Raw genomic sequence first — 15,748 nt, forward strand, 5'->3', positions numbered from 1 at the left:
TTTTCACTTTAATTCAAGTAAACATTAAGCATTACTAATTTCCATCCGCACTGTGTGTGTATGTGTGTACGCGTGTGTGCATGTATTCTCGCTATGCGTGTACGTGTGTAGGTATTCTCGCTCTGTTGTATAGGTTTCTTCCCGCAGTCCAAAGCCGCTTGCAATGTGTGACTGTGCATGCATTATGCATCCTGGATTGCACTGGCATTCCATCAGGGATGTCCCTTCCTCTGTACCCTCTGCTGCCAGGTAAAGGCACCAGGATCCCCGAAGTCCTGACTAAGAGGATGGAAGATGAATGCATGGCTGGATAGATATTGCGGGTTAATTTCTTAATTGATATAATCCGAAAACTAAAGCTATACAGAAAGGACATTAGTCACACTAACATTGCATAATCATTCTAAAACAAACAAAAAACATGAAGCAGATAAACAATTTCAGATAAACTGCCTCCCTGTATATCTGCTGAAAAACACAATCCTTTATGTAATAGTTTATATTCTATTTCAAAGAAATTTCAGCGGTAAAGGTCACTTACTTTTCAGCATGATATTCCTCTAAACCCAACATCTAAGCGACCCGAGCTTCCACACTGCCGTGTGTCAAAATAGGTTTGATACAAATTCACAATAAACATCACAACAGTGACAGCGACGCTTTGACAGCCAAGCTGATCAAGCAGCTATATATATATTTTGTCCTAATAAGAACATACAGCTATGAGCAGGATGTCAAGTGTTACATTTTATGGGGTATATAACCTGATCCCACTTTATCACATGTGTAATCACTCCAGAATGTTTAATATTCCCCCGTCATCAATTGCCTGTATCATATCGCCATCCTGAAGGAAAACTGTTTCACTAGATTATAAATCCTACAACTACATTGTAAAATCAGATCCCTCGTTGCCATATATACTCTTCAGAAAAAAATGCTGCATCAATATGTTTCCCATCTGGTGACTGGAAAGTAAGGCAATGCTATTGTTGACGTTCCCTTTTAAGACTGAGATAGATCTTAGCAAAGCAATTTATAATGTGCCATTATTCTGATTCTGTATAATTTAAAATATCTTTGCAGTATTATTAATAGTACTTTGACGGTAACAGTGATATTCATATTGACTTATATGGCTGACATGTTTCTCTAAAGCTCTAGCTTGCAAGTCAGTGAAAATACTGAGTGCTGGCAGCTATAAACAAACAGTATCAATGCAGGGACTTTGACACAAGCAACGACTAATAACTGCAATATATCTCATAAGCAATATATTTTATGAGAGAAACAAATTAAACGTGAGATTATTAAAATATTAAATGTGTGCAAAAACCCATCAAAACTGGATGAATTTGTGAGTTTCCACACATTTGTAGATTTGATGATAAAGGAAAAATATAAGTGAAAGTGTTTAGAAGGCAAAGGAAGCACAATTCAAATTATCTCAGTTGTCGTGTGACAAACCTATTTTTTATTATTCAACATGTTTATTCACCAAATTAAAGACTAGTGTGAATGCTGTGCTGTTTTTATTGCTTTATTTACATAATTATTTTAACTTGTTTTAAATTGCATTCCTGTGTAATTATTATACCCAGGAAATTTGTGATAAATGCAGAATGCTGAGCAGTTGTGCAGTTTCCCTGCAGTGGTATGTGGCATTAGGCTCTGCTCTGCCTGTGCCAAAGCTGTTAATAAGATGGCTCAGAATCAAGAGAACACATGTAAGACTATAACGTGCAAGATGTTATGATATTTATAGTATTATTTCAAATAAAAAATTTACAGGAACAGTTAAATGAGCAAACGAAACTACTTTGAAAATGCTAACATGAGAAACTGTAAAAGGATCAGAGACACATATTATTTAATCCATATATAATATACTAAGAGTTTTATCTAATGCACAATTCAAAACAGGTAATTTCTTAATAAAAAAATCCTTATGTTTAAGAGCTAAAAATAATTTCTCTTCTCTTCGTACAGCAGTAAGGATAGCAGTTAGTGTGTGGAAACACATGACCAAATACAGCAGGGACCTTCTGCTGAGCAACCACTCATGTCTCTATAAAAGCAGCAGCTCCAGAATCTTCTCTGAACTGTTAGGCATCCAGCACAGGTGAGTGAATCTTAATGTGATGCTGCATCCAATCCAATCCTAAATTTGGGCCATTGAGACAATTCATTATCCAGAGCACAATTATGCTTTTTTAAAATCAGATTCCAAGTAAAAGCCCTAAATTGTCTGGTATAATAACTAAATGATGCCATCCTTCTGTAAAATGCAATACTACTAATGCTAGCTGTGATAAGAAAATTACCAATAATGTTTTTCAGATTCCCGTCCAGATTCTACTCTTCTGTGTTGTCGTCCAAGGAGGTAAATAGCAGCTGCTCCCTTTATTAACAGCGTGATAATAAGGAAGAGAACAGTACAGCATGTGGCGAATCACAATCACACAATTGCATCTGAGGTCAATTCAGTCACTAGACCCACCGTAGAATTATCTGCCACTCTAACTGAGCAGATCCCTAATTCATACAGGTAAACCACACAAAAGACACCAGCTGAAGATCCTTAATTTACTTATTTCTAAAAACACCATTGTGTAACCTGAAAGTAAGTCATAAAATTTGTAAAATATATTTTAATAGGAAATTAACTGATTTCCAGCAGAGTGCTTTGTAAATTTCAAAATCCATATAAAAACTACAAGAAATAGCTGAAAACAAAATAAGGACATATGAGAATTCAGACCTAAAAGTAGAACACTTCAACACTAGGGTGCTATTTATAGCTAAGGTAAAACTTTTGTAGGAAGGGTAATACTAAATATTTTGTCGAATACCGAGACACAAAACATTCTTAAACTTACTGATGGGTTTGAAAGAAAAGATTTAGTTATCAATGTGAACATGTAGTAGTTATACTACAAACCGTAGTCACCTATTAAATAATAGTCATAAAAATAAATATAAAAATTATTTTAGTAAGTACATTTATGCTGAAGCCAAGTCTCAGATATCAATTTCAAACTGCCAAACATAATAATCGACTACACAGCGAACACTCAAATATTTTAAAATCTGTACTAATTTCAACCATGTTCTTCTGCAGTAAACCGCCATCATGGGTGATGGGGAAATGGAGTGTTTTGGCCCGGCGTCCATTTACCTCCGGAAGCCAGAGAAAGAGAGGATTGAAGCCCAGAACAAACCCTTTGATGCCAAAACGGCCTATTTTGTGGCTGAACCAAAGGAGATGTACCTCAAAGGGGTTCTTCAAAGTAGAGAGGGGGGCAAAGCCACTGTGAAGACTTTGTGTAACCAAGTAAGTACAACTGTGTACCTAACAGATTAATTACAGATCATTAGCACAAATTATTAAGATTTACAATTTAAAATATGTCCTACTTGAACTATGGTAATCACTACCAGTTTTGCAAGTAAAGCGATTCATGTATTCATTTTTATTTTAAAGGTCTATTGTGTGACTTTGCCTATATCTCGGGACAAATCTCTGTGTCTCCTTAAATCAGACCATTACAGTTAAGGAGGAGGACATTCACCCCATGAACCCTCCAAAGTACGATAAAATGGAGGACATGGCCATGATGACCCACCTCAATGAGCCCGCTGTGCTGTTCAACCTCAAAGAGCGTTACGCAGCCTGGATGATCTACGTAGGTTTTTCTTTTAAATCGGTTTAATTGGTTTTTCTTCAAAATCGGTCCTTTCATATAAATAAGTACATGTATGAATAAATGTTTATTTTCTGTATTGCAGACATACTCTGGGCTGTTCTGTGTCACTGTGAACCCCTACAAGTGGCTCCCAGTGTACGATGCTGTTGTTGTGTCCGGCTACAGGGGCAAGAAGAGAATTGAAGCTCCTCCCCACATCTTCTCCATCTCTGACAATGCCTTTCAGTTCATGCACACAGGTATGAATAACCCAAAAAGAGAATCAAGTGATTTTTAGTATAATAAGGAGTCATTAGAAATTGGATATTTTACATGTACAGATTTGCTAGTTATGTAATGTGATTATTTAGGAGTGAAAACTATGCATTGTTACAAAACATAAAACAACACATTTCCTAATTATTCTTGTAGATCGTGAGAACCAGTCAGTCTTGATTACGTAAGTATATCAATGCCATCTAACCTAAACCAAAGAGCAGCTTGAAATCCAAAACATGCCTTATACCTGAGTCTATTTCCCATACTCACCCATAGTGGAGAATCTGGTGCAGGAAAGACTGTGAACACCAAACGTGTCATCCAGTACTTTGCCACAGTTGGCTCTTCAGACAAGAAAAAAGCTGAGCCTGTTCCTGGAAAAATGCAGGTAAGAGAGAAAAGCAAGAACTATGAATAAGGAACATATATACAGAAGCAAGAGTCTCAATGTTCCAGTGTCTCCTGTAGGGTTCCCTGGAAGATCAAATCGTTGCAGCGAACCCTCTGCTGGAGGCTTATGGTAATGCCAAGACTGTGAGGAATGACAACTCCTCTCGTTTTGTAAGTTATTTAATCTAATTTTTCCTAAAATTTCACTCACAGAATTAGCTGCAAAATGAACATTTTTAAATTTCAACACTTTCATTATATTACAGGGTAAATTCATCAGAATCCATTTTGGCCAAACAGGGAAACTGGCTTCTGCTGATATTGAAACTTGTAAGTTCTCATCTCTCAAATGATTTACTTCAATTTAATTCAGCACAAAATGATAAATTAACATAAATTAAACTCCTAATGACAGATTTGCTGGAAAAGTCAAGAGTCACTTTCCAGCTGTCAGCTGAGAGAAGCTACCACATCTTCTATCAACTTATGACAGGCCACAAACCAGAGCTGCTTGGTATGTACCCAGTGTCTTGGGTAAACTGGGGTTTAATACCTGCAGATTACATCTGTAAATGTTTTCTTCATCTTTACAGAGGCACTTCTGATCACTACCAATCCATACGACTACCCCATGATCAGTCAAGGGGAGATTACTGTTAAAAGTATCAATGATGTTGAAGAATTTATAGCCACAGATGTGAGTAAATGGTTAATGAACATCATGTTCTTCCAACCACACAAGTAACAACAGCAATCTGTCTCAGCAGTCTTGGAATTAAATTCATGTTTCTGTTCTGAATTATGCAGACTGCCATTGACATCTTGGGCTTTAATGCTGAAGAGAAACTGGGCATCTACAAACTGACTGGAGCAGTGATGCATCATGGGAACATGAAGTTCAAGCAGAAGCAGAGAGAGGAGCAGGCAGAACCTGATGGCACTGAGGGTAACTCATATGATAAACTCAACCACAAAATAATTCCCCCAGAGTTATAGATCATTAAGCAAACATATTGTTCATATTTCAGTGGCTGATAAAATTGCCTACCTCATGGGCCTGAACTCAGCTGACATGCTGAAGGCTCTGTGCTACCCCAGAGTGAAGGTCGGGAATGAGTTTGTGACCAAAGGGCAGACTGTACCACAGGTAAGAAATGTAGAATTTTCATTGTATGTACTCAATAAATATTTAATAGGATTGGTATAATTTCCACTTACTACTGCTAAAATATTGGCACTACAAGAGTTACATTTTATTTTAATTATATTATTAATAGTATATCTCATAGAAACGCTGCTCTTCTTTGTAAACAAGGTTAACAATGCTACTATGGTAATGTGTAAATACACCAATGAGAGTTTAGAGAAAAAATCTATTCTTTTTGCAACGATTAGGTGAACAATTCCGTTAGCGCCCTCTGCAAATCAGTCTACGAGAAAATGTTCTTGTGGATGGTGATTCGCATCAATGAGATGTTGGACACCAAGCAGCAGAGACAGTTCTTCATTGGTGTGCTGGACATCGCCGGCTTTGAAATCTTTGATGTGAGTTGATATTCTTAGTCCTTATACTACAATGACATTTCATTTATTATGATTTTACCTGTAATTTGAAGCATATAATAAAATGTACTGTTTCTCACATCAGTTCAACACATTGGAGCAGCTGTGCATCAACTTCACTAATGAGAAACTGCAACAGTTCTTCAACCATCACATGTTTGTGCTGGAACAAGAGGAGTACAAGAAAGAGGGTATTGATTGGGAGTTCATTGACTTTGGTATGGACTTGGCTGCCTGCATTGAACTTATTGAGAAGGTATGTGATATGGACACTATTCTATGTGAATAAATTCCTCCCTTATCTCATCATTAAGCATCAATAATCTGTTGTGTCTTCAACAGCCAATGGGCATCTTCTCCATCCTTGAAGAGGAGTGCATGTTCCCCAAGGCTACAGATACAAGCTTCAAAAACAAGCTGTATGACCAACATATGGGCAAATGTAACGCATTCCAGAAGCCCAAGCCTGCCAAAGGCAAGGCTGAGGCCCACTTCTCCCTGGTGCACTATGCTGGCACTGTGGATTACAACATCGCCGGCTGGCTGGACAAGAACAAGGATCCTCTGAATGAATCTGTTGTGCAACTCTACCAGAAGTCTGCGCTGAAATTACTGGCCTTTTTGTATGCAGCTCATGGTGCAGGAGACGGTATTTACAATTTTAAACTTGTATATATACTGTAGAAAGGATTTGGATAACAGGATCAGGAAGACTGATAATCATAATGATATATGTATCAATAAATTAGATCATGATGAAAAACCTTTTATATGTAAACAGAGGGTGGTGGTGGCAAGAAAGGAGGCAAGAAGAAGGGTGGCTCCTTCCAGACTGTGTCTGCTCTGTTCAGGGTAAAGTACATATTGTAATCAGTTACTGTCTGCAATATCTATATATGCCTCCATCTTATGTCAATGACACATCCTGTCATCCTACAGGAGAATCTGGGCAAGCTGATGACCAACCTGAGGAGCACTCACCCTCACTTTGTGCGCTGCCTGATTCCAAACGAATCAAAGACACCAGGTTTGACCAGCACTGCATATTACACCAACTGCGGAAACATCAGTATTAAAGGAGTTTCACTAGGTTTATATAAGCAATAACATACGAGACGGTCTGTCGTTGTACTCCAATGAATCTTGGCCTGTGGTCTGGTGCCTATAACCAAATGCCAACAGCCATGAAGTACAACCGCGTGACTTAGAGTATGTTATTGCTTTTATACAATGGTTCATTGAGTAACATTTAGAAGGTAGCAGTAATAAGCCACAACAGATAATACTTTGTTGGATCACATTCCAACACAACACTGGTCACTCTCCCTCAACTACTTAGAAAAATTTAAGATTAAATAACAGTTCATATATACACCTGGAAATGGCACTAATAGAACACCTCTTGTCCAATCAGATATGTTGGCTAGAACTATATAATCTGATTTTATGTATAATTCCTTTAATTGCATTTGTCCTCCAGGTCTGATGGAGAACTTCCTGGTTATCCATCAGCTGAGGTGTAACGGTGTGCTGGAAGGTATCAGGATCTGCAGAAAGGGTTTCCCCAGCAGAATCATCTATGGTGACTTCAAGCAGAGGTCATTTCACACACTTCTCTTTCATGGATTATTCTATAAAGAGAATAGCTTTTCTAATTAAATATCATTTGTAAATAGATGTATAACTAATAACAGCTAAACATAAATCACAGATACAAAGTCCTGAATGCCAGTGTGATTCCGGAAGGACAGTTCATTGATAACAAGAAGGCTTCAGAGAAGCTCTTGGGTTCAATTGATGTCGACCACACTCAGTACAAGTTTGGCCACACCAAGGTAAAAGGCTGAAGATATCTGTGTTATACTATTTCTAACACACATTGCAGGATTCAAAATCCTGTTATTTACCTAATATCTACTACATCTGTTACCAGGTGTTCTTTAAAGCCGGTCTGTTGGGTCAATTGGAGGAGATGCGAGATGAGAAACTGGCCTCTTTGGTCACCATGACTCAGGCCCTGTGCCGTGGGTTCCTCATGAGACGGGAGTTTGTAAAGATGACGGAGAGGAGGTAAATTGTTAAATGCATTAGAATGTTTGCACCCTTAGTCTCGTGGTTTTCTTCTGAGTACTTTTTCTCTCACAGTCCAAACACATGCATATAGGAGAGACTCTAAAATGTCTGCTGTGTGTGAATGTGTATGTGAATTTCCATGTTGATGTGCCATTGTATGGACTTGCATCCCATTCTGGGTGTACCTCAGCCATGTGCCCCATGCATGCCCCCGGGAAGCCCTGGCCGGGAAAAGCCATAAATCGATGCATAGATAGATGGATATGTAGCAAAATGCTGTTGAAAATAGCATGAAAATTTTTTATTCAGTTTCGTTAAATTATAGCGTATTATTGTCAGTTATTTTAGCAATTATTACAATGTGTCATTTTGAAATACAAATGGATAACATGTACAAATCTGGCAGACTGCCTAAATTCTCTTGTGCTCTTGTTTCAGAGAGTCCATTTACAGCATCCAATACAACATCCGCTCATTCATGAATGTGAAACACTGGCCATGGATGAAAGTGTACTTCAAGATCAAGCCACTCCTGAAGAGCGCAGAAACTGAGAAGGAAATGGCCAACATGAAGGAGGAGTTTGAGAAGACCAAAGAAGACCTGGCAAAAGCACTGGCTAAGAAGAAGGAGCTGGAGGAGAAAATGGTTTCCCTGCTGCAGGAGAAGAATGACCTACAGTTACAAGTACAGTCGGTATGTAAATAATCTGACTGTGTGACAGAGATATGAAAATACTCAACTAACCATAATGATTGGTAAAAATTGTTTAGTAAAGAGCAATTTTGATCTTGCAACTTGAAAAAATGGCTAATTTGTTTCACATTTAGGAAACTGAAAATCTCTCAGATGCAGAGGAGAGGTGTGAGGGTCTCATCAAAAGTAAAATCCAGCTTGAAGCAAAACTCAAAGAGACAAATGAGAGGCTGGAGGATGAGGAGGAAATCAATGCTGAGTTGACTGCCAAGAAGAGGAAACTGGAGGATGAGTGCTCTGAGCTGAAGAAGGACATTGATGACTTGGAGCTGACCTTGGCTAAAGTGGAGAAGGAGAAACATGCCACAGAAAACAAGGTTAATGTCAAATCATTAAAAAAAATGACACATTTGACTATTTCCTTAACTCTTTGTAACCAAGTATGGAATGCTTTCCTCTCAGGTTAAAAACCTGACTGAGGAGATGGCCACTCAGGATGAGAGCCTTGCCAAGTTGACCAAGGAGAAGAAAGCCCTCCAAGAATCACACCAGCAGACCCTGGATGATCTCCAAGCAGAAGAAGACAAAGTCAACACTCTGACCAAAGCCAAGACCAAGCTTGAACAGCAAGTGGATGATGTAAGGAGATAATTAAGTGTTTTATGCCTCTCAATACCAAAAAAAATATGTTTCAGATCAATAACTTGATTTTATTTGTAGCTTGAAGGCTCTCTGGAACAAGAGAAAAAGCTAAGGATGGACCTTGAGAGAGCCAAGAGAAAGCTTGAGGGAGACCTGAAACTTGCCCAGGAATCTATAATGGACCTGGAGAATGACAAGCAGCAGTCAGAAGAAAAGATAAAGAAGTAAGAACATTGCTAAAATAAAACTACAAGAAATCCTCAAGTTATATCCTCCTATAGTTTATCCCCAAGTTTAAATCTCATACTAATTATTGAGAATGTGTGATTGCTGTCCCCAGGAAGGACTTTGAGACTAGCCAGCTTCTGAGCAAAATTGAAGATGAACAGTCACTGGGTGCTCAGCTCCAGAAGAAGATTAAAGAGCTCCAGGTAACCTCTAATTCAAATGAACAATGTGGAGCAATCTAGTACTATGACTTACACACTCTCATGTATTTCAGGCTCGTATTGAGGAGCTGGAGGAAGAAATTGAGGCTGAACGTGCTGCCAGGGCCAAGGTTGAGAAGCAGAGGGCTGATCTGTCCAGGGAACTTGAAGAGATCAGTGAGAGGCTTGAGGAAGCTGGTGGTGCAACTGCTGCTCAGATCGAGATGAACAAGAAACGTGAGGCTGAGTTCCAGAAGCTGCGCCGTGATCTTGAAGAGTCCACCCTGCAGCATGAGGCTACAGCTGCTGCCCTCCGTAAGAAGCAGGCTGACAGTGTAGCAGAGCTGGGAGAACAAATTGACAACCTTCAACGTGTCAAGCAAAAGCTGGAGAAGGAGAAGAGTGAATACAAAATGGAAATTGATGACCTGAGCAGCAACATGGAGGCCGTTGCAAAATCAAAGGTATGAGGAAACTAGGATGTTTGAGGCGATTAAAGCCGATTTGTGGACATCACACTTTTTTTTACAATTTTTTTTTTTCATTCTGACAGGCCAACCTGGAGAAAATGTGCCGCACCCTTGAAGATCAACTAAGTGAACTCAAGTCAAAGAATGATGAAAATGTTCGCCAGCTAAATGACATGAGTGCACAGAGAGCAAGACTCCAGACTGAGAATGGTAGGTAAAATACAGACATCGTTTAAGCAATAAATATCAAGAGAAGTGCAACATTATGATTTTGTTTCATTTACTTATTTAGGTGAATTTGGTCGGCAGCTTGAGGAGAAAGAAGCTCTTGTTTCACAGCTGACTAGAGGTAAACAGGCCTACACACAGCAGATTGAGGAGCTCAAGAGGCATATTGAAGAGGAAGTCAAGGTAACTGGAACTGTAGTTCGAAATATCAAAGAGTACGATACACCTTAATTTAGAGCAATATCGTCTCTATGGGATACATAATATTTTTATACGGTGGAAGATGAATGCCTTTTTGGGACCCGTTCTTGTTCGTTTTTTTCTCCTTCAAAAAACATGCAATATAGGTGAATTGGAGTGTCTGAATTGACTGTATGTCTGACTGAATGTGCACCTGACAGTGATTGGTTGGTTGGTTCTTGTCACCCACCAATTGTAATGAATATATTATTGATATTGCTGATAGGGACAGCCCTAGAAACAATGTAGTCAAACTCGTTTTTCAATTTTTCATTTATAGGCCAAGAATGCCCTGGCCCATGCTGTGCAATCAGCTCGCCATGACTGTGACCTCCTCAGAGAGCAATATGAGGAGGAGCAGGAGGCCAAGGCTGAACTGCAGCGTGGAATGTCCAAGGCCAACAGTGAGGTGGCTCAGTGGAGGAGTAAATATGAGACTGATGCCATCCAGCGTACTGAGGAGCTCGAGGAGGCCAAGTAACTACACTGATTCGATATATTCACTTAACTCCATAAATAAATGTAAAAGTAATTCAGCTGAAACTAAAATTTCACTCTCCACAGGAAAAAGCTTGCTCAGCGTTTGCAGGACGCAGAGGAATCTATTGAGGCCGTCAATGCCAAATGTGCTTCTCTGGAGAAGACCAAACAGAGACTGCAGGGTGAGGTGGAGGACCTCATGATCGATGTAGAGAGGGCAAACTCTTTGGCTGCTAATCTGGATAAGAAGCAGAGAAACTTTGACAAGGTAAACAAATATATCGAGAGAATTCCTTGCAAGGCTGTCAGCATAAACAAGAAGGAGAAATTTACTTCTAATGCTAACTACCTGCCTTCAACTTCATTTTGTGTTCAATATTTTCTAGGTCCTGGCAGAATGGAAACAGAAGTATGAGGAAAGTCAGGCAGAGCTGGAAGGGGCTCAGAAAGAGGCTCGTTCTCTCAGCACTGAACTGTTCAAGATGAAGAACTCCTATGAGGAAACTCTGGACCACCTGGAGACCATGAAGAGAGAGAACAAGAACCTGCAGCGTATGTTTCCATATTGATTTTAATAGACTCAAACTCCATGAAAATTACACTAATTATACCCTATTACTGAACCTTATTAATTAGATTCATTTTCTTCCATAATAATACATATTTATTTATTATTCAGAGGAGATCTCAGACCTGACTGAACAAATTGGTGAGACTGGAAAGACCATCCATGAGCTTGAGAAGGCCAAGAAGACAGTAGAGACAGAAAAGACAGAAATCCAGACTGCTCTAGAGGAAGCCGAGGTAAACACACTGTAAAGGTGGGGGGAAGTTACAACAATTCCTTCTCCAAGGGTTTAGCTTCACTAACATGAAGACTATTCCATACTCTAACTACACGCTGTGTGAAGTATTGCTTTCTCAGTAGTACCATAAAATAACAAAAATACTGGGGTACATGAGGTATTACATGCATTTTTCATCATTTACTTTCACAGGGCACACTGGAGCATGAGGAGTCCAAGATCCTACGTGTCCAGCTGGAGCTCAACCAGGTCAAGGGTGAAATTGACAGGAAGCTGTCTGAGAAAGATGAGGAGATGGAGCAGATCAAGAGGAACAGCCAGAGGGTCATTGATTCCATGCAGAGCACTTTGGATGCAGAAGTCAGGAGCAGAAATGATGCCCTTAGGGTCAAGAAGAAGATGGAGGGAGACCTCAATGAAATGGAGATTCAGCTCAGCCATGCCAACCGTCAGGCTGCTGAGGCCCAGAAACAACTGAGAAATGTCCAGGGACAGCTTAAGGTATGTATACAGTTATCCTGACAATAATAGGGAAGAGTGTATCTCTCAATAAGAAGATAATGGAAGTCATGTTATTCTACAGGATGCCCAACTGCACCTTGATGAAGCAGTCAGGGGACAGGAGGACATGAAGGAGCAGGTTGCCATGGTGGAGCGCAGGAACACTCTGATGCTGGCTGAGACTGAGGAGCTGAGGGCTGCTCTGGAGCAGACAGAGAGAGGCCGCAAAGTGGCTGAGCAGGAGCTGGTCGATGCCAGTGAGCGTGTTGGATTGCTGCACTCCCAGGTATGTTTGAAACATCAAAAGTTATGTACGATCTTCCTGGAATAATTTCTCCAATTGAATGTATATGTGATAATAATGATAATACATCAATGTCTTTCAGAACACCAGCCTGATTAACACCAAGAAGAAGCTTGAAGCTGACCTTGTTCAGGTCCAGGGTGAGGTGGACGATGTCATTCAGGAAGCCAGAAATGCAGAGGAGAAGGCCAAGAAGGCCATTACTGATGTGAGTCACGTATTAAAACAAAAATTACTTTGAGACCATAAAACAGTACAATATGCAGATCCAGCATCTTTTTGAATAAACAACAATTGCGAATGAACCTTTCAGGCTGCCATGATGGCAGAGGAGCTGAAGAAGGAGCAGGACACCAGCGCCCACCTGGAGAGGATGAAGAAGAACCTCGAGGTCACAGTGAAGGACCTGCAGCACCGTCTGGATGAGGCTGAGAGCCTGGCCATGAAGGGTGGAAAGAAACAGCTCCAGAAACTGGAAGCCAGGGTGAGCAGTACAACTGATATACTGTGTTTATGAGAAGGCTACTAACCTCTTATTATTTGGTAACTTTGAAGTGAAATGGAGAAAGAAATTGATGGACTTACATTGTCCATATTTTGTACATTATTAGCATATTACTGCTTTACCATTTGACAAATATTTGAGAAAGCCACAGGAAAAAAATCTCAAATTCTACATTTAAGGTACGTGAGCTGGAATCTGAGGTTGAAGCTGAACAGAGACGTGGAGCCGATGCTGTTAAAGGTGTCCGGAAATACGAGAGGAGGGTCAAGGAGCTTACCTACCAGGTAGATTTTTATATATGTTTATATAAACATTTATATAAATTTTTACAGAAACATGGCAGACAGTACAGTGAGGACTGCAGGTATCTAATAATCTATACTTTCTGTAGACTGAGGAGGACAAGAAGAATGTGAACAGACTGCAGGATCTGGTGGACAAGCTGCAGCTGAAAGTGAAGTCCTACAAGAGACAGGCTGAGGAAGCTGTAAGTATCATTTTCTATATAAGATGCTAATTTCCTCATTCCAAAGCTGAGCCATAATATGGTTTCCACAAAATTTGCATGAAAGTCATTCTGATCATTATGAAGTCCTGCCAAGCCGATCCTTCTGTTTTGAGCCACATATATTCCGTATCTGTCTTACTCGTTTCTAGCCTTCTGTGATTCACTATAGCTGCCTCTCGTTGTGCTCCCTTGTTAGTTACTGTTATAAGTGCGTCCCAGTTCTGTGCTCCCCAATCCTGACTTTGAAGTTGCTATCTCTGTTAGTTTAGTTGTGAGTCCTAGCTTTGAGCTTCCCTGTCTTTTCCTGTTTATGGATTTAGAATAAACCTATCTTGTTTTTGGTCTGATCCCTGTTCCTGTGTCCTTCATCTTGTCCAACACAACACTCATTATCTGATGAAATATTATGATTGTATTACCTGCATATTGAAGCAAGGGATTATCTTTAAAATGTTTTACATTTTGAGTCTTCAACTTGTTAGTTTTTCTTATTCAAGCTGTCTTAAAAGATAAAACGTTAACATTTGTATACTTATATTAAAAGGAATAGAGGAAAATCTGTGAATCGATCTATGAAAATGCCAACTTGAACTGATGAGATCTTTGACTGCTGTATAGGAGGAGCAGGCCAACACTCACCTGTCCAGGTTCAGGAAGGTGCAGCATGAGATGGAGGAAGCCCAGGAGCGTGCCGACATCGCTGAGTCTCAGGTCAACAAGCTGAGAGCCAAGAGCCGCGATGCTGGAAAGGTACAATGAGTTCCAGTCATGCCTATCACACTGCACTCTATGGTTAAGAATGTCAGGTATAAGGCAGCGTACGTCCCACATGGATATCCGTCTGCCACACTGACTATCAGCAATTTAGAGACACCAATCCACCTAACAGCTGGACCCACACAGACACTGGGAGGACCTATAAACTTCATACACACAGTCATGGGGGGGATTTAAACCCTGGAGGCGGGAGGCTACAGTGCTCATCGACTGTGCTAGCTCCACATACTCTATACCATTATAATATTGAATGTATTAGAGAGGTATTTACCAGAGATTTTTAATGTTTACTGCATAATAAACTGTATTAGTATAACTGTGAAAACAGGAAAAAATCTAAAGCATTCTAACTGATTGTCTTATTTCTTTAAAGGGCAAGGAGGCCGAATGAGGGATGAAAACAGCCTGAGACAAAGTAACAAGAAACCATATAATATGACTTTCTTGTGAATTGTCTTTCTGCAAAAAAATTGTCAATAAAGTTCATGTCTGCAAAAAACCTGGTAATTTTTTTTTATTAATATGTTTATGCATCAGTTTTATAACACTGAAATCGGTCATTAACACTCTATAGAACTTGAAGCACTGTCAGACCATTTTAAAAACAACTAAAGTTTTTATGGTATTGTGTGGCATTAATTTCTCACCCAAAATTAAACAAAAGACCACATTTCCAATAGTACTAAAAACAGGTAAAATGTCATGGAATCATACATAGTTTTCCAAAAACCTCTTGTCAAAATTTTGATGTAGACTCTTAGATATAGTTTTATAACGCAACAAATTACAGTCTACAACAGGTCATTCATGTTTCATTTTCACAAATAACCTAAGATTCAGTTCAATTCAATTTGTATAGTGCATATTAATAACATTACATTGCTTCAAAGAGCTTTACATTATTCCTGGCCAATGCCAAACATTTGTAATATACAGCAAGCCAGAGGCGACAATGACAAGGGAAAACTTCATAGTAGGAAGAAATCTTGGGAGGAACCAGACTCAAAGGGGGAGCCCGTTCTCCTAGGGTCCTGATATATATATATATATATATATGCTCCAAACTTCAAAAGGGGTTTAAGGCTGCAGTGGTGTGGTCCAGACAGGAGGATAACTGGCAACCTGGATTTCTCTTCGAGAAAAAGATCGGTACTCATATATTGTACTCATCAAT

General features: G+C 39.5%; 2 protein-coding genes and 2 long non-coding RNA genes across 4 annotated transcripts in view; 2 read left to right on the forward strand and 2 right to left on the reverse strand.

The window, feature by feature from the left end:
• Window positions 1-2,057: 2,057 nt before the first annotated feature.
• Window positions 2,058-15,748, forward strand: part of LOC125747550 (myosin heavy chain, fast skeletal muscle-like) — a 34,906-nt gene continuing 21,215 nt past the window's right edge. The window contains exon 1 of the mRNA XM_049022900.1: window positions 2,058-2,122. The gene's annotated coding sequence lies outside the window, so the exon portion shown is untranslated. The remainder of the gene's footprint in view (window positions 2,123-15,748) is intronic.
• LOC125747568 (uncharacterized) overlaps window positions 3,120-15,748 on the reverse strand; it is a 42,888-nt gene continuing 30,259 nt past the window's right edge. The window contains exon 2 of the long non-coding RNA XR_007399336.1: window positions 3,120-4,212. This is a non-coding gene — a long non-coding RNA (uncharacterized LOC125747568). The remainder of the gene's footprint in view (window positions 4,213-15,748) is intronic.
• Window positions 3,134-15,073, forward strand: LOC125747549 (myosin heavy chain, fast skeletal muscle). The gene is made up of 39 exons (XM_049022899.1): window positions 3,134-3,334; window positions 3,543-3,686; window positions 3,790-3,946; window positions 4,119-4,146; window positions 4,242-4,353; window positions 4,434-4,526; window positions 4,622-4,685; window positions 4,771-4,869; window positions 4,949-5,052; window positions 5,163-5,301; window positions 5,384-5,502; window positions 5,751-5,900; window positions 6,004-6,174; window positions 6,261-6,567; window positions 6,700-6,770; window positions 6,858-6,945; window positions 7,399-7,516; window positions 7,630-7,753; window positions 7,852-7,988; window positions 8,430-8,685; window positions 8,820-9,062; window positions 9,148-9,324; window positions 9,406-9,551; window positions 9,668-9,758; window positions 9,830-10,219; window positions 10,309-10,435; window positions 10,518-10,636; window positions 10,974-11,170; window positions 11,258-11,441; window positions 11,560-11,725; window positions 11,853-11,977; window positions 12,172-12,480; window positions 12,563-12,766; window positions 12,867-12,992; window positions 13,098-13,268; window positions 13,469-13,573; window positions 13,681-13,776; window positions 14,416-14,547; window positions 14,948-15,073. Exons 1-39 carry the CDS (start codon window positions 3,134-3,136, stop codon window positions 14,963-14,965), a joined length of 5,808 nt encoding a protein of 1,935 aa, XP_048878856.1. The 3' UTR covers window positions 14,966-15,073.
• LOC125747567 (uncharacterized) lies at window positions 6,407-7,938 on the reverse strand. Its single transcript, XR_007399335.1, has 2 exons — window positions 7,826-7,938; window positions 6,407-6,973 (listed from the first exon to the last, which is right to left on the reverse strand). It is a non-coding gene; the product is annotated as an uncharacterized LOC125747567 (long non-coding RNA).

This window comes from Brienomyrus brachyistius, chromosome 8 (assembly GCF_023856365.1).
Source record: "Brienomyrus brachyistius isolate T26 chromosome 8, BBRACH_0.4, whole genome shotgun sequence".
NCBI lineage: Eukaryota > Metazoa > Chordata > Actinopteri > Osteoglossiformes > Mormyridae > Brienomyrus > Brienomyrus brachyistius.